This window comes from Octodon degus, unplaced genomic scaffold, assembly GCF_000260255.1.
Source record: "Octodon degus isolate 3935 unplaced genomic scaffold, OctDeg1.0 scaffold00091, whole genome shotgun sequence".
Lineage (NCBI taxonomy): Eukaryota > Metazoa > Chordata > Mammalia > Rodentia > Octodontidae > Octodon > Octodon degus.
In genome coordinates, this window is record NW_004524667.1 from 2,272,237 (window position 1) to 2,295,155 (window position 22,919).

General features: G+C 34.4%; 1 protein-coding gene across 2 annotated transcripts in view; it reads right to left on the bottom strand.

The window, feature by feature from the left end:
• Positions 1–472: 472 nt before the first annotated feature.
• Mybl1 (MYB proto-oncogene like 1) overlaps positions 473–22,919 on the bottom strand; it is a 36,169-nt gene continuing 13,722 nt past the window's right edge. The window contains exons 5-15 of one of the 2 annotated variants that reach the window (XM_004637527.3): positions 20,445–20,665; positions 17,641–17,815; positions 14,820–14,891; positions 13,916–14,020; positions 10,280–10,513; positions 8,795–9,154; positions 6,888–7,030; positions 6,185–6,299; positions 4,473–4,589; positions 4,293–4,394; positions 473–2,192 (exon numbers count right to left, since the gene is read on the bottom strand). In XM_004637527.3, coding sequence (XP_004637584.1) covers positions 2,064–2,192; positions 4,293–4,394; positions 4,473–4,589; positions 6,185–6,299; positions 6,888–7,030; positions 8,795–9,154; positions 10,280–10,513; positions 13,916–14,020; positions 14,820–14,891; positions 17,641–17,815; positions 20,445–20,665 — 1,773 coding nt within the window. In that variant the 3' untranslated portion in view covers positions 473–2,063. The remainder of the gene's footprint in view (positions 2,193–4,292; positions 4,395–4,472; positions 4,590–6,184; positions 6,300–6,887; positions 7,031–8,794; positions 9,155–10,279; positions 10,514–13,915; positions 14,021–14,819; positions 14,892–17,640; positions 17,816–20,444; positions 20,666–22,919) is intronic. The other variant, XM_023722419.1, reaches the window with a different exon arrangement.

Below are 22,919 nucleotides of genomic sequence, written 5' to 3' on the forward strand. Positions count from 1 at the left end.
TTAATGCTCAAGAAAAAAAAAGCCTAAAAAAAAGGTAACTTTTCCAAGATATTATACTTTGATGACTGGAAACTATGTGCATCCAATCCAGCCAAGGGCTACATAGTTTAAGAACTAAGAAACAAAAGTCATTATGTACTATTAGTTCAGGGTAACTGAAATGATCCAGTCTGATTTTGCCACAATCATTGGTTTCACAAAGTGAAATTTTCTGTGAGAAGTTCATTAATTAGAAAGCAATCAAACATACTTTAAAAATGTGCTAGGAAGATTTAATTGGCTTATTTATCATGAGGCATAATCCTGGTACCAATACATATTCTTTACTTCTCACTAACATACAGTATGCAAAAACTAGCAAGTGGATTTAAATAGTTTAAAACCTTACAGGTCTATTGTTCAAGAGTTAGGCATTAAAATACTTAGTATTTCCATTTCTGTTAACATAAAAACATCAGAAAATCTTAAAAACTTTTTGTTTTATGGCAGACTATTTTGGTATTTGCTAAGAATTTGCTGGTAATGGTTGATTCCACTAAGTTAACTTGAGAACTTGCCGTCATTTGCTTTTTATCTTTTCACACAGTGCAAGTGGTGCTCGCTCTTTCCACCTCTCATAGCAGCAAGCCGATTCTGCTGTCTTTTAGAGCAGCATACTTCAGGAGTGGAGAGGGAGAGAGTGTGTCAATTATAAATAATTCAACTACAGTGTACAATTCTATTTGCCTGTCAGTGTTCAAATTGACAGCACACCATTATAGTCTCAAAAAATTACATAAAATCTCTACGACAAAAGCAAATAAAGACATTTTTTCAAGAAGAAATAAGTGCAAACACCTAAAACAGGCAACTGAAGCAACTGTTGTAACCTGTAAAGAAACAAAAACATTTATAAAAGGACAAAATATTTTTATAAATAAAAGATAATGTTTTCTACTTCTGAAACTTTGAGTAAATATAATAAACTTCTAAGTGCAAGCTATTCGCAGGGACCAAAGTACCATATTATTTTTTAAACAGAATTGAAAAGCTTCAAATACATATATAAATCATCAGATTAATTTATATGACCCCCAGTATAATTTAAAAAGAAAATATTAAATTATTATTTAGTACATTTTTAGAACTATTTTATAACCAACATGATTTAAAGGGTATAGTGCAATATTTAGGTAGATGTGACATACAGTATAGATATTGTATTTGTTGCAGCTATAACTTACTGTTTCATATTTAAAGGTCAAAATTATTCTTCACTATGTTATCTATAATGACAGGAAACAACATTGACTTCTAGACACCCTGTATACAAATAAATATCTACATTTAAGCTTTAAAAATGAAAATAAATTATAAAACAGATTTCCTTCCAATTTACAATCTTTTCCTGCTCCTATATACTATACAATACATTCAACAAAACTCAGCTCTTCTGAGATTTTATGAAGAAAATACTGACTCTTTACTAAGGGGGAAAAATTCCTCTTTTCAATGCTTTTTTAAGTACTAAGCTCAAATAAATACACTTAACACTGTAGTTAATTTTACTGTTTGAACAATACCAAGAATAAGTAGTGCAACTTTCTATTTTTCTTTAGACTCCTCTCACTGTGTTTCGTTGTAAATGGTGTAGCCGAAGTAAACCAGCACAGGGACAAAAAAGTCTGCAAAGCCATGCATGCATTCCATTCATAGATTAATGTCAGAGATCACACATTCTCATATACTTGTCTATAACAAACAAAACTGCAGCCTCAAAGAGGGTAGCAGCATATATCCTGAGAAGAGAACATGTGAATATTTACTTCTGAAGTATTCATGAATATTTTTTCCTATCTGTAAAAATGTTTTACAATCTCATCTCTTAAAAAAAAATAAGCAATGAAATTGCCTGCCTCTTAAGTGGCTTTTTAGCTTTTCTGTCTGATCAAAATGGAAAAAAGATGTAAACTGTTTCAGGGCGATATTAAAACTTTGCAAATAACTGGGGAAAATTTCATTGTAACCTAATTCCATATAGAATACAGTAAAGCAATGGAACATTTCATCCGTTTTAGCAACAATTACAGTATTAGAGCTCTTGAAGTGCTGCTGGTAGCTGTGTAAGTACTCAAATATCTTCTTGCTTGTTCAGTCATGATAAGCTGGTCTTCTGTCTTCCCATAAACTACTGTTTCCCATTCACAATTTGACTAGGAAGGAAATATCAACAGTGACTTGCAAATTACTAAAAAACTGCCCACACTACTTCACTTTAAAAATCAATCACTTTAATCAACTGGGTATTTTATAATTATTGTAAAATGTTTTTGATAATGGCATTGTGTTTCTTTTTTGTTTTTTGCAGTTTAGGGAAGAATCTACAGGGTGTTCAGGGTCTCACTACTAGATCAGACTCGTGGTGATCTTCCTGTTTACAGCCTCCCAAGAGCTGGGATTACAGGTGCGCACCACCACGCCCAGTCTTGTGTTTCTTCTTTAGGAAGAAATAGGTTAGGCATACTAAAATATTTCTGATCATTTTTAAAGTTAGTTATTTTAACTATCTATACCGCTCATAGGCCTTTGGAGACAGTGTAAAAGTTTTGTTCCCCGAAACTCTTCCCAAATCAAATTAAATTCTACTGCTTCAAAATTTTAAAAAAGTTTTAAAGGGAGAGGGGCTGGGCATGGAGCTCAGTAATAGAGAAGTTACCTAGCAGGCAACAAGGCCCTATATAAGCTCTAGCACGACCACTAGAAAAAAAAAGATATAATGTCAAAAAACAGACCAAGAGAGCTTTATGAGTTACAAATTTGAAAATATATTCATTACAAAAGTGAAGTTTGCTTGATTTGTTTTCCTTTTTAAACAGTAAAGATTACTAATTTTATTTTTAAAGATTTTAAATTATTACATGATAGGTATGATTTGCTATATAACAAACTCCCCCCCCCAATTTTATGTTAATTAAACATCAAGAACTTAGAAACATTTTAAGTGAATTAAAAGAATGAGTTACATGGTTCTTTGAAAACACTAGCGTGGGTTAGCTGAGGGGTGACTATATTTGACTGCCAGAGATGTTTCAAGGAACGCTTAAAAACTAGGACTAAACCATCCTCCTGAATTAGCTCTCATATTCTCTTAGATACATCAGTAAAAATTTTTCTAGCATGTCCACCTGTATATTGGCTACATAGCAACATAAAAAAAGGTTGTTTTACAGTTTCCAAGTCAAAAAGTTCTCTGGCAATCATTACATCAACAAAATCATGCTAGAATCACTGCTTCTAACAACTTACCCTTTCAGGATAGAAACTAGAGATGTACATCTGCTAAAGAAAAAGAGATGACAGAAACAGAATTGGGAATCTATAGTCTAAAACAGAAACAGTACTTAAGAAAGCACCAGAAGTTTTAGTTACAACTGCAGTTGATATATACCAAAATCTACTTGTAAGTGAAAAAAATGATGAATGCTTAGTTACTATTATATTTAGCTTCATTTTAAGAGAAAAAAATAGTAAGTATTGTGATAATCATGTCTAAACTGATTATTGAATAAACAATAAAAATTGCTAAAGAAATTTGTAAAATTATATGTGAATATTCTTTTCCAATTTAACAACTTTGGAAGTGTTAGGATTTAGTTTCTTTTTAGTGAATGTATATGTTTTGTTGGCTGAATTTATATCTTGTTTCTCAGGAGTCAAGTTGCACCTACTGTCATGTATTTCCAATAGTGGTATCACTAATAAGGATGTTGTAGGGGCCGGGGAGATGGCTCAGTAGGATAAGCGCTTGACTGGTAAACGCAAGCGTCTGAGTTCAATCCCCAGTTCTGCCAAAAACAAACAAACTCCGAACTCTTAGAATTTGGAGAGTGAATTCTAAAAAAAAATAAGGATGTTGTAAATATATTTTCTGACTAAGAAAAAAAAAAAGGAAAATAACTAATTCAAAAATGGAAACACACAGAGGGACTACTCAGTAAGTGATACTGGAAGCCCTGTTCATTTCCCTCCACAGATTCACCTACCACTAATGAAATTTATGCTAGGGCTGTAAGAGTAAATATTTCTGGAATGAATTAAAGATAAACACTGAAACTTAAAGTTTTGCAAGCTATCATTTTTTTGACACACATAAAAGAGCTGCTCAAGTATTAAATGCAAAGAAGTACACTTTATCGTTGAGTTTTCTCTGAATTCAGAATAATACTAAAGAAAACACTATGAACTTCTAATAAACTAGACATATAATGAGTTAAAAAAAAAAAAAAAAGAAAAAACATTAACTCTCTACCAACCCGCATGTCTGAAATGTCTTCAGTTAGTAGTTGGGTGCCTGGTTCTTCTTTTTCCCAATTATCTAACATTAGTGATTTTCTGACTTTCTTCACGGTAGTATGCTAGAATGAATAATTACAAAGCGTTATAGCCAAATCAACTGGACATAAGGACTTTTAACAATAGTAGTACGAGATTACCTCTTGTTTGCAGCCTTTATAAGCACGTTCATCTTCCTCTTTGAGGAATATGTCAGTTCCAGTTTCTTCTTTCAAAACTTCTCGAATATCTTCCTCCAAAAAGGCAAGTGGCTGGGACTAAATTGTTTTTAAAAACTGTTTTTAAAAAGTTGCTCTGAGACAATTCCTTTTTCTCCCCACATATAGAAAACCAATCTTATATGTATATGTACCAATATTCCATGATGAATACATTATTATGTATTAGAACATGTACTGACAAAACATTTGAAAGAAAAAAATCCTATCTTTTATTATACTTTTCCATTACTAACACAATTTTCTCCTACTCTCTGTAGATATTTAACTAATCAATTTTATGGCAAAATATTTTTTAAAAAATAGTAACTTAATAATGAATCTATCCCAAATAGAATATAATTAAAGTATTCTGGAATTGGCTGGTATTTTCTGTGTGTGTGTGGTCAGTTCAGCCTGCCCAGGGGGCAGGGCTGGCGAGGCATGTGGTGCCAGGATTGAACCATGGTCCCTGAGCTTTGTCTAAGCAGGCACTTTAGACCACTAAGCTATCTCACTGGCCCCTGACTGGTATTTTTAAAATCACATTTGATTTCTAATGAACTCACCAAAAATCTGCATTTGTCTAGAATACCCACTGCTTTCCCAAGGTTTCAAAAGCAACAATATTTACAAAAGCACAAATAACCAGGATACTTCCTAGTTCTAGTCATTCATGAACTCATGCAACCACTAACATAATGATAATAATAATAGCTGGAGATGTGACTCAGTAGAAAAGCATTTACCAAGCATATAGGACGCCCTGCATTCAATCTCCAGCATTAAAAAATAAAACTAGCAGCAACTAAGTGCATACTTCTACTTGAAACTCAGGACAAGTCCCTTCATTTCTATCATCTTCAGTTTCACAATAAAAATGTGGGGTATGTTTTATGATCTCCTTTACATAGAAAATGAAATTGAGCTTTAGGGAAGTACCCTGGTCAATCACCTTCCTAAGCATTAGTAAGTGTTTACATATACCAAAACATAATTATGTTATCCTACTGCAACTACTACCTATCCTACTATAACTGCTACTGAAGCTATTAAAGTACAGATTTTAATATTATGCAAAAGGTTCTTCTCACTACTATTTTGCTTTCTTAAGATTACATAAACAAAAACTCAAAATAAGCCATGCAAAGGTTTATTCACAATAAAGGAAAAAGATTAACAAAATAAAAACTTTAAATAAGCAAAACTGTTTCATATTCAGTGAGCATCTTTTTTCAAAAGCTAAAAATCAAAGTATTAAAAATTGTAGGAAAATGGATGCACCTTGACATCTAATGTTAAGTGAAATAAATCAGACACACAAGCTTAAATATCTAATGGTTTCTCTTCTATGAGAAACTCAAAGTATAAATGATTGAAGAACAAAATAAAAGACAAAACACAGGAAACAGAGAGACAGATTTCCTTTTGTAAAAGGAAAGGGAACCAAGATGACGGGAGAGGTGGAAGGCAGAAAGAGGAAACAGATGAAAAAATATTAAGTGCGGTATGTGCAAACACCAACTTCCCACAGGGAATGTAACCATTATGTATTGCAAACATGCACCAACAAAAATATTAAAAATTAAAAGTAATAAAAATCAATTTATTAAAATTAGGAAGATTCCTTCTTAAAATTTAAAGTGCATACATACCACAATTTTAAGAGGTCCATATTTTTTCTCTTGAGCAGCAAGTGCATTCTTAAAAGGAGTAGGAGTTCTTGGTGTGGTACCCAACATAGATCTTCTAATAGTAGGTGTTCTAAACCTATTCAATCATTTATATATTTATATTAAAGGCACAGTTTAATTTCATATAAGCAAACCTACACCAAGTTAAAGTATAATTAAAATTTTCTGTCATATGTACTTGCTTTATTTAAACATCCTACGGCTACTTTAAAGTGTAGTGGCCCAGGGCAGGGAAATAGCTCAGTGGCTGGCATAAGCACCTGCCTGGAAAAGTACAAAGTCCCAAGTTCTATCTCAGGTACCAAAAACAAAACAAAAACCGAAGTGTGATGGCCCATGATAGCTTTGGCATTACATATATAAAAGGATGGTTGCTTAAATAATTCTTAGTCCAACCAATCACACACACACACTCACACAAACACACACACATACACACACACACATATATAAATTACTTAAAAAGTTGTTTTGCTTGCAACCACAATTTTATAATATTTAGCCATTTTTAGTTTCTTAAGGGTAAAACATGAAGTTTTGACTTTTTTAAAAAAAAGTTCTATCCTATAAGGATTATGATGCATTCCATTTATTTGGAAAAAAAGCTAAGCTACCCCTAACACAACGCTCCCTATCTTCTCTAACACAATTATTTAATACTCACCCTACATTTTCTTTTTGATCTTTGGGAGTTGTTTCTTTCTGAAGAGGAGTTGTAATAAGAACTTTTTGCCCACAAATAGGGGTTGATGTAAATGAAGGATTTTCTATATTAAGTTGTTGATTTCCAGGACATGTATTGAAAAACTGAAAATGAAAGAGAGTTGAGCATTTTTTTAACAAAAAAACCCCTATACAAATATTAAGCTGGCTAGCCAATGATTTCCTCATTTGCTTTAGGAAAAGATTATCAACAATATCATATTCATGCTCTATTTCATAGACAGTAGTATGCCTCATAAGGGCAGGCACTTCCTTTTTCCATTGCTGCTCTGCAGTGCTTAGAATAGTGTTTAGTATAAAACAGGCATGGAAGAAAGTTTTGTTTTTAATGTTCAAAGTTACAAAGGACAGTACAAAAGTTTTAAAACAAAATAGTGTATTCAATTAGAGATGTACACAAACCATAGCTACTGTGTTAACTGGTTAACACACTTGCAGTGCTGTACAAGAGTACAACTGGAATATTTTCAGCTCTATTATTAATTAGTGATCTTAAATGGCCTTTTTATGAGTAATATGAATTCAAAATATAATGCTTGGCAGAGCACAGTGGTAATCTCATCTACTTGGGAGGCTCAGGCAGTAGTGAGGTAGAAGAAATAGGCAAAAAGAAAACAGAGATTCAGTTTTTAGTACCTTAAAACTGTAGATCAGATCTCTGCTCTGCTCTACACTTAGAAATGTTAGTCACTTAGGAAAAGTTGGCAAAAAAGGTTTAAAGCCTTAAATATACCTGGGCAACCTCATTCCCCTTCAGGACTGAGGACACTAAGACAAAAGTGTCTAGTTTCAAGATTTCTAGGGACCTAGATTACTAGCTTTTACAACTTGCAGTTTGACTCCCTAGAACAATGCCTACATATTTGTAGGCATTGTCCTAAACCTATGATCATGTGAGTTCCAGGAAAATCACAAACCAACCATGGTGAGCAATAACAGTGAGGAGGATTTAAGGGATCCTGGCCCATCTCAGCTGTCCCGTAAAAGCTGGCCTTGTGCTTTTGTGCAGGGTCCAGCCTGAACACCTGCATGAGAGGGAAGCTAGCAGTTCAAGCTTTTCCTATATTCTTTCTAACTCTGCCTTGTAAACCCTCCCGTGTCTCATACTGATGCATCCTGAAATTACTTTTCCATGGCCTAATCAGTGAGTACACCTACTCAGCTGGCTAAGTTGAGGCCCCCATCTTCTCTTTGAGATAATCTTCTCAGATCCAATTGGTGACAGGAGGATCATAAGCCTAAGAGTTCAAGGGGCCAGCCTGGGCAATAGAGCAAGAAACCAGTCTAAAACAAAATACAGCAGTAACATTCTACTGATAAGGAAATACAGTGGGCTGGCAAATCTCTCCAAATTTGCCTATCCAAAACACAGCACATAATCTTCTAACAGAAAACACTGATAACGAGTCTGTTTTTAAATTACACAACATCTACACTAAGTCTCAACATATACACAGTTGAAAATACTCATTTATATTGGTAGCCAAGAGATTAGAAGCAGAGGTATGCAGTAGAAATTGGTTAAAGAATGCTGCTTATAACTGGAGTAAATTGCCTCTATCAGTTCCTGCCTCTTAATATTTACACTACTGTAAGATTAGCAATCCAAACCTCTTTTGCACAATAAAACACAAACCCTGCCATGAAATATAAATTTCCAGCCACTTTTAACCTAAGACTTTATACTTCAGTAAAAATCACTAGTGTATAGGAGTCCAGAAATGGAAAACCGTTAGTGTGCCCAAGTCTATTTCATCTTCCCTAAACTGCTTTCTAACCAACTGCTACTAAGGATGCTAGAGATGTAGTTCATCAACATTGAAAAACATATATAAAACAACCTCATACCTGTGAAGGAGAAAATGGTAGTGTTTTCACTGGTGTGTGTTTCAATGCTGTATTAACGCCATCAACAAATAAGCCTTCACCAAGTTCGCTACCTGGGGACTGATTAACTCGCATTTTTCTCTTCTTTCTGAGGATAGTCGGTGGAGTGCTAAACCTGGCTACATTTGGGGATGTTACAGGAACAGCCGCACTGTTTCCATCACAACTGTTTTTCTTTCCTTCAAGTACAAGACTAAACTGACATTCCATGGCTCCTTCATTGTGCTGAATTCGCATTAGCTTAACGGGGGTGGATTTGACAGGAGAAGCAGCAGCATCCGAAAGATCAAAACTGGCTACATCACTCCACGCTACAGGATCCTGTAAGAAATTAAATTCTTAACTAAAGTTAATACTGTAACTAGTTAAACCTGATCCTTGCCACAGGATGAGGAGTTCCACTGAGTTACTTAACTATTCATTGTCAGTAAAGACAGTTTCCCCTGGACCTCTTTTCTAAAGTAATCCATCCAAGAGGAACAAATTATATGCTTCCTAGGATTCTAATTTAGAACATTCCAAAACATTATTTCATCCAACTCAATAGCTGAAACTTACTATCAATGTATTTGATATAAAAATTATTTTAAGTTATCAAAAAATACAATTCAGGGCCAGGGAGATGGCTCAGTAGAATGAGCACTTGCCTGGCCTCAGTTCAATCCCCAGTTCCACCAAAAATAAAAATAAAAATAAAAATAAAAATAAAAAAGTGTAACTAATAAAATTTCATATTCATTTCACATCAGGACAATACTACCAAATGCTACAGACTATTTTGGTAATATGCAGGGAACATATTAAAAATGGTAGTATACATTCTGGAAACTCAATTTAACCTGAGTGTATTTAATCATGAGTTTTCACAATGCTTTATATAAATACCTTTTGTTATTAGTAATGCTGAAAATTTAGATACTACCAACCATCCAATATTAACGGTATGCTCAGTAAATACATTTTCTTACATCCATGTGAATGGAATACTACACAGCCATTAAAATTCAAGTTTAAAAACCAGTTCAGAAAACAAAGCTATATTCATGATGTAAGTGGAAGACAAATTAAATCTACAGACATTTTTGGATTTAAAAGAAACATGTTTTCTACATATATAATGCAGACTGAAATAAATACTTGAAAGTATTAACTCTAAATATAGAGGGACTTTAATTTTCTTCTTCGCAGCTTTCACTAGTTTCCAACATTCTCTGAAACACTTGTATAATGTCAACAAAAGTGAACTGTTTTTAATTGTAAACATTCTTTATAAGGCACGTGTTTGAGAAAAGATTAAAAACTTTCTTTTTACCCAAAACCTATTGCATGGTATTCAAAAGTAGTGCTTAACATAAAATTGATCAGTGTTCTCTAAATTGTATTTCTGAACATAAAAATCATATAACTAAAATCAAGCTTTTGATAACTTCACAATCTCAAACTTACAGATTCAATAAGTTCTAGGGTCTCTGCAAATTCTGGGATGGTCTGCAGAGAAGATAGCACAGTATTTGCCTCTACAGCCAGGAACTTTGTCGGCGAATTCTGCTGCGCAGACACAGTCTGATTTTCATCCATACCGTAAAACTCAGTAGCTTGATCCTCAAGGCTATTTAGAGTATTAGACATACTATCATCCATGAGAAAACTACCCGACCAGGCAGCTAAGTTTCCAAGTTGCTGAAGGTACAAAAAAAAATTGAATATTTGTCATTCTCAATGGAGGTATAAATTCAGATTTTAAGTGAAAGTTTTCTCTAGAACAAGTTACTTAATATTTCAGCCAAAAATATAGAACAAATATAGTTTTTCCTCAAAGTTGGTATGTTTTGATTGAATGCCACATGTTGACTATACTTTTATATTTTCTAATTAAATTTTTATTCACAAAATGCATTATCACAAAAATGCACTAATAACAAATAACATTTTAAAAAAATCATTGTGAGCTAAAACAAGCAAATAACAAAGTGTAACACTTCCACTCACAGCCCTGCTCCCAGGAAATACTTAACTATAGTACTTGTACTTCCCTAATGAATAAAGCTCTTTTATCCTGGAGTTCCTCTGCAAGTACTGCTGGTCCCTTTATTTAAAATGTTCCCTAATTTACTGAACAAAGAAATGTTCAGTACTCCAACAACTGAAAAGTACTCCAACATATTTTCTCTGCTCCATTTATAATAATGTCCTTAATTATCTTACTCATATATAATCATGCTGCTTTACTTAACTGAGTTCAAACAGTATTTCTTCTAGGAAACCCAACCCTGACTGCATAAATCTAAATTAGGCACCTCTCTTTTGTGCTTTCATAAAACTTTTTGGTTTATCACACTATACCTGTTTCTTGTATGTTCCCATTGTAGAATAAATCCCGTCATTTATCTTTAGAGATGTGCACTGAGCAATTTACTTGTGAACCTAGCTTCCTATTGTTTTGATGGTCAATTTTTTTTGTTTGTTTGGTACTGGGATTTGGACTCAAGACTTTGCACTTGCCAGGCACTATGCTTGTCAGGCAGGCGCTGTGCTGCTGAGCTATATCCCCAGCCCCTAGCTTCCTACTATCTTACAATAAAAAATAAGACAAGATAACTTAAAGAGTTATGAATGAAAAATTAACATGCAAAGCATATAGCACTATTCAGTAGAATTTCTTGAAATCATGAAAATGTTGTATATCTGCAGCTACAACATATGGGAACCAGCAGCCATGAATAAGCAAAATATGGCTGGTACAATTGAAAACACTGAATTTTAAATTTTATTTCACATTAAATGTGCCTAGTAGCTACCATATTTTAGAGCACATTGCCCATTCCATAGGAAGAACTCAAAACATGATTTCCATTCCTATTAAAGTAAAATGCTAAAATGTGTTAATGATTCACAACAACAAAATAGGAAGTTTTAAATAAAGTAAAAAAAAAAAAATCATTGCAAAACAAGTTACCTGTTTTAAAGACCTCTAAAAATAGGAGCCGGGGAGATAGCTCAGTGGCATAAATGCCTGCCTAGCAAGCATAAGGTCCTGAGTTCGATCCCTGGTACCAAAATAAGTAAATAAATTTGATTTGAAACAATCTTATTTCATTAGCAGAACTACATTCTGAATTAATCACTTTCAAGACATAGTTTCCAAATCATATGCTTTTCAATTGAATTTGCATACGAGAAAAAAAATCCAAAAGAGGCAGGTCAATGGACCCAACAGAAAAACTAAAGGGTTATAATCATACAGAATTAAATCTGATCTCTAGCAAAATTTCAAGTTCACAGAATTAATACAAAGACTACCATGACTATATATAAAACAGCAAGAGAATATAATGGATACTCAGTAAAATGATGATCATTACTATCACATAAATTTTTAAAAGAATATATATGTATGGAATCTATATTAATACAGCAACTTCCCTCTAAAATTTGAAATATCTTTATTCAATCAGACATTTTTTTATTCAACCAGATTTAAGAGTGCAGCTTAGATATCAAATTCTAAAAAATTAATAATTCTCCCTTTTTAATACAAAATGCTGTTTTAACTAGTTATATTTTTCTTGTTAAATTAAGATTTCCATTTAAAAAAGAAAAAATTATTTAAATATAACTCTCTACAAATGTGGGCTCTGTAATCATAACTATTTGTAGCTTCTTAACTAGCTCTTCCCTACTGCCAATGGTTTCTGCAATTTCAAAACAAAAACTGATTATCGCTATCCTGTAGCATATATGTCACCTGTTACAATTAACAAATGTCATTTTTTAAATATCCTCTTAAGTAATATAAAGACATCACCAGTTGCCTCACAATACTATTTTAAGATCTCGGGCTACCCTATCTTACTGATGTGGTTTGAGTTCCCAGGCAATCTCCATGTAGGGCCCACTCACTCATTCAGCTTCAATCCAAGAAAAACCTTTCTGAACATAAAAAGGTCAACGTATCATTTAAAAAATTAAAACTATCTTTCAAATATAAATGTTTAAAAAATGCTACTAGAATGATTACTATTCAATCTAATATTCCCAGTTATTCTCATTAATTGCATCTCGGTTTTCATACTTGCTAACCAAAACCCAACATTCATATAAAATTTATTCTTTTGAAGGATTTTTTAGCAAGCACAGAAATCTAAATATTCCCTTTCTATGTATTTTTAATGTTACTACTTTTTCCAAATGTACTAAATTCATATTTTTTTATTTTTCAATATATTTAGTACAAGGTCTACAGGGTCTCACTACACAGATTGGCCTCATAGTGATCCTCCTGTTTTTAGCCTCCCAAGCGCTGGGATTACAGGAGCATACCACCACGCCCAGTCTCAGCATGCCCCGGAGGCAGGGCTGGCATGGCATGCCGAATATCAAGCCCCAATCCCTGCCCTCTGCCTAAGCAGGCACTTTAATCAGCTGAACTATTTGGCTAGCCCTACATTCATATTCTAAATATAGTAAATAAGAAAAAATTTTCAAATAAAAATAATTTTGAAGCTAATAAATCTCTCTTCCTGCCAGATGTGGTGGCCTGTGCCAGTAATTCTAGCACTCTGGGAGGCTGAGACTGGAGGATTTCAAGTCTTACCCCAGGCTGGGCAACTTAGCAAGAACCTATCTCAAAAATAAAATGGATTGGGGAATGTTACCCAGTGGGAGCACCCTCAGTTCAATCCCCAGTACCACAATAAGTAAATAATCTCTACATCTATTTAATTCTTAATTTTACAAGCTTTTTCTATTATGCTACAATATGTGGAATGTCTGAAATGAAATCAAGACAATGTAAACCACACACAATTTTCATATACATAGGTAGATAGATTTTACCCTATGTCTGCTTGACATTTACAACTCAAGATGTACTCTAAACAAAGAGTTATCCTAATACAAAACACTGTAAAATATGCTAAAATAAAAACATCAAAATCAGACAACTTCCAAATTGAAAACTAAAAAAAAAAAGCTACTTTTACTCCATATTACAATGTGAAGTCATATTCAGTATGCTTTATAGCTGATGAAAAGTATAGAAGCATATATATGAAGGAAACACTACATAATCTTATTTCTTACAGATGGAAGTCGTTTTCTTCTAACTTCATTCTCAGCTGACATAAGAAGTAACTCAAGTTCCTTTATTTTCTTTTCCTTATCAGGGTCTTCATCAACAAAAGATGGCTACAATAAATTAAATAAAAAGAGAAAAATTGGCCCTTACACATTGATTTATAATTAGTGTTCTCATATTTTTTTCTTTCTTTCTTTCTTTTTTTTTTGTATTTTAGGGAAAGGTCTACAGGGTATTCAAGGTCTCACTACTAAATCGGACTCGTAGTGATACACCTGTTTACAGCCTCCCAAGTGCTGGGATTACAGGCATGTGCCACCATGCCCAGTCTCAATTGCCATCTCAGCGAGCCCCAGGGGCAGGCCACACAGCAGGCCTGGGGATCGAACCCCAAGCCCCTGAGCCTACTTGCTGGTGCTTTAATCCACTGAGCTATTTGGCTAGCCCAATATTTTTATTTTCTATGCAACCTAAAATATATTTCCCTTAATAAAACAATACTATATACTTCCTAATAGTCAATATAACACAAGTCCCCTGGTATCTAAAGATGCACCAGAAAATATTTCCAATTTAGCAGAAAAGATGCAACATTTAAATGCTTTAAAAACATACTGTATTATCTGTATCAGCTGAAAAATTCATGAAGGAAATATTTTAGTTTTACTGAATTGTAATATACACATTTTATTCAATTTAGCAAATACATGATAGAAGAATGGAAACTTAGCAAACTAGTGTTGTCAATTAATTTATATTTGCAGCTTATTTTTTAAACCCACTTACTTTTTCCTTCAATATTCAAAGTAAACAAAACTTTTGTTTAGTACATGAGGAAAAGTTCACTACTTGACTTGAAAAAAATCTTTGAAAGCATTCCATTTGTCTTATGTTACAAATAAAAGTTACCTGAAGAAAGGTAGAAGTCTGAATATGTTCTACACAATTGCCTTCAGGTGAGACATACTGATAACCAGGGATCTAAAAAGGACAGTAATTAACACATTACTATTACACATAACACCATCCAAATTTTAAAAATCTGAGGCAAATTGCAAAACCTTGTGATGTCACCATTACAGCCTAAAGCATCTCTAGTAATTTTAAAATTTCATGCTTATGAAACATTTCCTATCTCCTAACTATTCCTAGCATTTATGGATAAGCCATAGCTTTTAGGAAAAACCCTTCAATTTCTATTAAATAAAATAGAATTACTTAGCTTAGTTTTGTCAGCCAGTCTACCTATTATCAACATTATCCACCAAATATTAAAAATTTGGTATATAAAGGTTGCTTTCTCCTAAAAAAGACAACATAACTGTGCTCCTCTCTGACACAGGAAAGTATTCATGCATATGAAGCTCTTACAAAAGATAGAGACGGAAGCAAGTTTATTAACTCCAAATCCTGCTACCACTCCATGCCAACCTGAGTAAGGTAGGATAACATGGACTTTTCTATCATTCATTTAGCAAAAACAATTAGAATCACTCAAGATTAGATACATGTACGGAACAGACACTCTGACAGAAAAGTAGCTAGCATTCTGCTTCATCTATAAAACATCCATAATAAGAACCGTGAGGCTGTGTGGGAATTGAGGGAGCAGTGCTAAGAAATGAAAAGGTATTTTAAAAAACCCTTAATATGAAATCGTCTACCTGTTATAATGGCCTACAGAAGTCATTAGCTGATGCAAAATCATTCTACATAACTTCTTACATAGAATGTACCTTTTACGGTACTCAATTAATATCAACTCAGCTTGGTAAATCAAATGAGCTAAAATTTATCTTTCTCCTTTTTTTATGTATTTGATACAGGGTTTCGCTACACAGCTCAGACTTCAGTGATCTTCCTGTTTCAGCCTCCCCAGAGCTGGGATTACAGGCATGTGCCATCACACCTGGTCTCAGGGACCAGCTCAGAGTGTTGGTGGGGGGGCAGCACAGCATGTGGTGCTGGGGATCGAACCCTGGTCTCCATGCTTGCCTAAGCAGGCACTTAGTCCACTGAGCTATCACGCCGGCCCTTTCTCAAACTTTCAACGAAAATCTGTGATAGTACTTCAAACCAATCTAACTTATCCTTCAAGTCACACTTTATGATAAAATTAAAATTATTTTAGTAGTATTTATAGTTCAATTAATTTAGAAATTAGCTGAATTATAAATATATAAATCTTTTTTAAATTATTGAAAAGGATGGGGCTGGGGATATAGCTCAGTAGAATAAGAGCTTGCCTAGCAAGTGCAAGGGCCTAAGTTCAATCCCTGGTTCCACCAAAAACAAAAAACAAATTATTGAAAAGGAAACAATTTTTAAAGTATGAGAAATATCCTTATCTTTCTAACATATTTTGATTGAGATAGGCATTCCTTTGGCCTCAAATAATTCTGAAAATTATTTTTCTGTAGATTAAAAAAATTTAATTGATAACCTAAAATAGAAGCAGAATGCTTCAGCTTATGCTGTTGAACCATAGGACTCCAAAGAACAAATGTAACAAAAGACAATAAAATCTTCAGTACCAGCAGCAGATAATTATGCTATCTTCATGTTTCCTATACGCAAATTAAAATGTCACTTTTTTGTTTGGTTTTTGTTTTTTTTGAGACAGGGTCTCTATAGTGCAGGCTGGCCTCAAATTCATGGTGATCCTCCTTCTTCCACCTCCCAAGTGCTGGGATGAGAGGTGTGTGTCACAACGCCCAGCTGTTGATATATATTTTTTGACACTGTTTTAAAAGAGCCACTTAAAAATAATGACATTTTGGCTGGGTGCGGTCACACACACCTGTCATCCCGCCACTCAGGAGGCTGAGGCAGGACAGTTGCCATGAGTTTGCAGCCAACCTGAGCTACAAAGTAAGTCTGAGGCCAGCCTGAACTGCATTGTGAAACCCTGTGTCAAAAAGACAGAAATAAAGAAAACGAAAACAATCTAAAAGCTTATTAACATCCATAATATGTAGAATGTAGAATAAAATCAAGCTTGAAGCATAGTGAGCACAGATTTTTAGCAAGCCCAATTTAATCTTTGGTAGACACAATTTAGTCCTGACTTAATTTTTACATTTTATATGAGAAGAACAAAGAACTACTCATCATAAAAAAATGGCATGATAGAACAGGTATACAAGATAAATATTATGAATACTCCTAAACTAACTGCTTGCAGATAGGAAAATGCATGATAAAGAACAGAACACTGCCTCATTTTGAGCTTCTGTAATCTCTAACGACTGTTTAAACAAAGACTGAGATCACCTAAGTGACTATCACAAGGGAAAGCAAAGCTGAATGACATCAAAACAAAATATTTACTACATCCCAAAATAATGGCTGGAATGATTCTTTTTACTATTTTCTCCTTTAATCCATTTTTTAAATACACTTATATGAGTTACACACCTAGTTACACAGTACACTTTAAAAACTGAAACTATAATAGAGGTGAAAGCACAAATTAACTGAATCATTAATGAAGATGAAAAGAATGAGTATCATGACACATACATATACTGTCTCTTAATGTAAAAAGCACATTAAAAGGAAATATCTTCATGATTGTATTCTCAAGCTATTTGCAAAACTTGAGTATTTTTTCAGTTTGTAAATGTCTACTGCCTATCCCCTAAAGCTTTTATTGTCTTATTAAGAAACCATTTTCCCATCTAGCAACTAAAGAGGTTTGTAAATTAATAAAGGTATTAAAAATATGTGCCTGAACAGGTATGTAAAACTGATTCTGGGTTTGCAAATGGTCCATAGTCGCACAAGGTTTGTGTTGAAGTTTTGATGAGGAGCGTTCTGATTTTATTCCATCTTGTAAGTAGCCCTCCTGTTCCACTTTTCTCCGCATTGTAGAATTCCAATGGTTTTTGATGGAATTATCAGTCCTAAGAGATGAAAGTATATGATTTAAAAAAGAAAAGAAGAATCCACACATTTTAATATTGTGTAACTTACACAAAGTGCTGAAAGCAATGTTTTTTGGGCATGGGGTGGGGGAGATACTGGGAATTAAACTTAGGCCTTTGTACTTGCCAGGCAAACTCTGTGCCACTGAGCTGCATCCCTGGCTGAAAACAAGTGTTTTAACTGATGAAATGAGATACTTTATAAGTCAGGCTTAGTGCTATAAGCACTCAGACGCTATGGACAGTAAGATGAGGAAGGTCCCTACTCTCTTGGGGCTTAGTCTGTTTGCACGTCTCGCAGCTGAGAGGGAAGAACAAAAAACCAAAGAAATGGACATTAAAAAATTAGTACAATGCAGATAGTTACAGCAGAGTGAGAAAAGTGGGTAACTGGGGTATTTCTCATTAGACAGCCAGTAAATCCTCTGTGAGATGACAGTGAAGTTAAGACCAAAGAGAGAAGAATGGCAACCCACACAAGAACAGAAGAATAGAGCACTGCAAGCACACAGCGCAGGAAGGGTGAAGGCCTTAAGATAGGAGCAAACATGACTGAAAAGGAAACAAGTCAGAGAATCCCAACGTTCTTTTATTCACTTCTTAACACAAAGTATTCATAGAGAGTTCATGTCATAAAAATGTAAATCCTTAGTGTATACCTATTTGTAATTTTAATTCCACCTACATAAAATATGCATTTTACTGAAAACCTAATTTATGCTGATGTACTAAGCTCAGTTCTTGGGAAAGTGAAAAGATATACACACAACCAAAAACACGTGAAGTTCGCAGTCTGGTGTTTTTAAAAATTTAACACCATGCCTTAATTTCTCCATCTGTAAAAGACAGTAATGTTTGCTCTGGATATTTCCCAAGTATACAAAGATGAAAAATACATGAAGCTGGACATATGGCAAATGCTTATCACTCTAGCATTTTGACAGGGTGAGGCAGGACTGCAAGTTTGAGCCCAGCCTCAGCAGCTTAGTGACATAGCTGAAACTTTGTCTCAAAATAAAATATTAAAAAGGTTGTAGCTTGGCAAGGTGGTACACATCCGTACTCCTAACGCTTAGCAAGCTGAGACAGGAGAACTGCCACAAAGTTCAAGGCCAACCTTGGCTACAGAGTTAAGGCCAGCCTGAGCTACACAGTAAGACCTAGTCTCAAAAAAAATAATAAATAAAAGAGTGGGGGTTATAGCTGTAGGTGTAGCTTAGTGCAAGGTTCCTGGGCTAAATCCCTAGAACCACAAATAAAAATGCACAAGCAATTTATACACCATAAATTATTGTATAAACACACTAAAACTTGAGTGGGTAACCTCTGAGTAAGGTATGAAGTTCCCAAGGATGGGCGGATATGCTAGATTATCAAGAAACTTTTGAACCGGAGCAATGTAGACTATTAGCACGTTACTGCCTCTGAAGGGAATGCAGTATTTTAGTTACATGCAAATACAATACTCCTATGACTTTTTTGTGTGTGTGTGCAGGGTCTCACTATGCAGCTCAGACTCGTAGTAATCCTTTTGTTTTCAGCCTTCATAGTGCTGGGATTACAGGCAGGCACCACCATGCCCGGACTATGCCTATGATTTTAATTCATACAATAATTAAGAACTGAATTTTCCTAACATATTTTCATAGCAGTATAGACTGGAAATACTGTGTTTAACATATAAAGTAAATAAAAGGGAAATATTTTAATGAGTGTGTTCCCAAAATATTTGTGTAATTTGTATTTATTTTACGTAAAATTGCCAGACAGTTACTTCCAGCCCACTTTATTGAAACCAGTGATTTTTTTTTTTTTAACGTATTTAACAGGGTCTACAGGGTCTACAGGGTGTCGCTACACAGATCAGACTCTTAGTGATCCTCCTGTCTTTCAGCCTCCCAAGTGCTGGAAGTACAGGAGTGAGCCAGCTCACTGTCTCAATCACGCTGCCTCAGCGCACCCCCAGGGATGGAATCAACCAGCGAGTTTGTAGTTCTCTGCCTTTATGCATAATAATCCTAAACAGAGCAACTGTTGATTAATTATATATTTAGTACAGGGTCTACAGGACCTCACTACACAGATCAGAGTTGTAGTGATCCTCCTGTTTTCAGGCTCCCAAGTGCTAGGATTACAGGTGCGCACCACCATGCCCAGTCTCAGTCACTGTCTCTGCATGTCCCATGGGTGGGACCAGCGTGGCATGCCAGGGATTGAACCCCAGTCCTGAGTCTGCCTAAACAGATGCTTTAATCCACTGAGCTATCTGGTCAACCTTAGAAAATACTGCTTTAGATTGCATTTGTACAAAGAGGATCTACTAACTGGCAAGAATATGTTAGCATAGTTTGGGGAGTATATTAAATGCTTCTATAACCTAAACATTTTATAATTACTGTATTGTCCAAATTATTGCTGTACCTCATTTAAAAAGTAATTATACTCCTTACCATAGAATTTATTACAGATGTTCCAAACAGATGCTTGCATTATGCAGTCAAAATTTTAATTATAAATAAAAGGCATGGGGTGCTTACAAATATATTTAATAGTAAGGTAATAAAGAAAATGATTAAATACAAAAGCATATATACATTTATATAAGCACCTTCCAGGAAGTAGCTTGGCAATTTCTGCCCAACGATTTCCCAACCGCTTATGTGCTTCATAGATGATCCTGTCTTCTTCTTCTGTCCACGAAGATTTCTTTACTTCAGGATTCAGATGATTATGCCATCTTTCTCTACACTGCTTGCCTATTCTTCCTTTTAAATGTTTTGCAATTAAAGACCACCTTTTTGGTCCATATTTCTGAACTAATTCAATAACCTAAGAAGCAAAAACAAAGTTTGAAAAATTGTTACCTTGTTTAAAACATAACTCAAGAATGCTGGGACTAGAAATAGCACCTGCAGTAGAACAATTGCCTAGCATGCGTGAGTCTCGTGCCTAAGTCCCCAGCACAGAAAAAACAAAAAACAAAACCACAAAAAGTTAAGATGTCAATTTAAATAAATACATTAAATTTAACCAAAACTGTATACAGTGTACCAAAAACAATTTTACCAATAAATAATCATTCAGCATTTGACCAGTCAAAAACTGACTCCCAATTTATCTATAACCCAAAGGGCTACAATGACTTGCAAGTTAAAATGTTTTCATACAAAATACTATAAAATAATAGTAAAAGTATTCACATTCTACTCTTATACTTTAAAAAAGAAAAAAATATATATAGCTTCATCAGAAAGCTAAATAAATAAATCTGGAAGCATGTTGTCCACAATAACTGGCTTTTCATTTCTTCCTTTCTTATACTGAAAAAAACATACTCTTTTTTCTACAGTTTAAATCTTTTTTTTTTTTTTTTTTTTTGGCCCCCTCAGCCCCCAAGGGCACTGCTGGGGTGATATGTGGTGCCGGAGATCAAACCACGGTCCCCTGCGCATACCTAAGCTTGCCTAAGCAGGTGCTTTAGACCACTGAGCTATCTCATCAGCCCTACAGTTTAAATCTTTATTTCAGTTAAAATTGCAAGTTATTCCTAGTCAAGGAGATGCAGGGTTGCGGAAGCCATGTTCTTCTCCACGGTCTCCTTTGCCAAGCTCTTCTGGTGAAGATGGTGAGCCAGGCTGGGACAGGTATTTTCTTAAATGCCAGGAGAGGCTGAGTCCAGGAGAAACTAACTCGTTTGCACTATGATCCAATTGTGGGGAAAAAAAAAAGTCCTTTTTGTAAAACAGAAAAAAAAATGTTTTCTCTAAATGATGGATTGAAAATGAATTTGATTTATAAATGAGAAGACTTGAGGGCGGGATTCTGATTCAGAAACCCCACAGCTTTTAGTAAAAAAGAGGAAAGGCAAGGCATCAACTGCCTCCTGTGAGCTGAAGGCCACTGTGAAAGGGAACAAGGTGGTGAAAGAAAGTCCTTTGTATTAGGACAAATATCATTGTGTCACATTCATTTTTCTGAATATTTTTATAATCCTTAATAGCCCATACTACTGTCTATAGATATTTATTCCTACCCTACTTTAGTTCACTGTCACTTTGCCTCACTGTTATGAGGCAATATTACACAGTAGATATTTTGTATTGATGGAATATTTAAATTTATTATATAGCAATATTTTTACTACATGTGCATAACTGCTATGTTTAAAAATAAAATTTCAGGATTAAAGGTACTTTTAATGAGGTCACACACCTTAAAACATTATCATCAGCCACCAAGTAAATCACATCATACTGAGTCTAGAAAAGTAACTTTAAGAATGACTTCTTACATACAAAATCATCAAGTGTAAAAATAAAATTAAACTGTTTTAATATGTTAATGCAAATTTTGGTATACATTCTGCCAAAGCAAGCACTATTAATGCAACTGTTGATAGAAAAGTATAATGAATATGGCTAAATCAAGCTTTATAGTTAAACCAATGCTTTAGAGCAAGCATTTTCTGTTCTGCAAATCACTGTGATTCCACAGTGATTATATTTTATACTTGGCTTGACTCATTTCAGAAAAAAACTACATAATTTTTTTGTATTTTAGGGAAGGGTCTACAAGGTGTTCAGGGTCTCACTACCAGATCAGACTCATGATGATCCACCTGTTTACAGCCTCCCAAGAGCTGGGATTACTGGCCTGCATCACCATGCCCAGTTTCAATTGCTGCCTCAGCGATGGGGCCAGTATAGCAGGCTGGGGGATCGAACTCATAGCCCCTGCACCTGCTTGCAAATGCTTTAATCCTCTGAGCTATTTGGCCAGCCCTAAAAACACTACATCTTAAGATCAACATTCAGCCTGTCATTCTGGTCTTCTAATTACATACTGCTTCTCATGACATACCAATTATGGCCATACTGTCTCTCAAGTAAAGGTTTAAAAAAAAGAAAAAAAAAAAAAAGGGTAATAAATGAAAACATGAGACAAAAAAATTCACAGGACTATCCTGCTACAAGGCAGGATATTGTTAGATTTCTAAACTTCTATGTAAAAATATGTAAATGCTTATTTTAATTTTTTTTAATTTTTTTTATCTTTTTAATCTTTTTTCTTCATATTCTGGAGG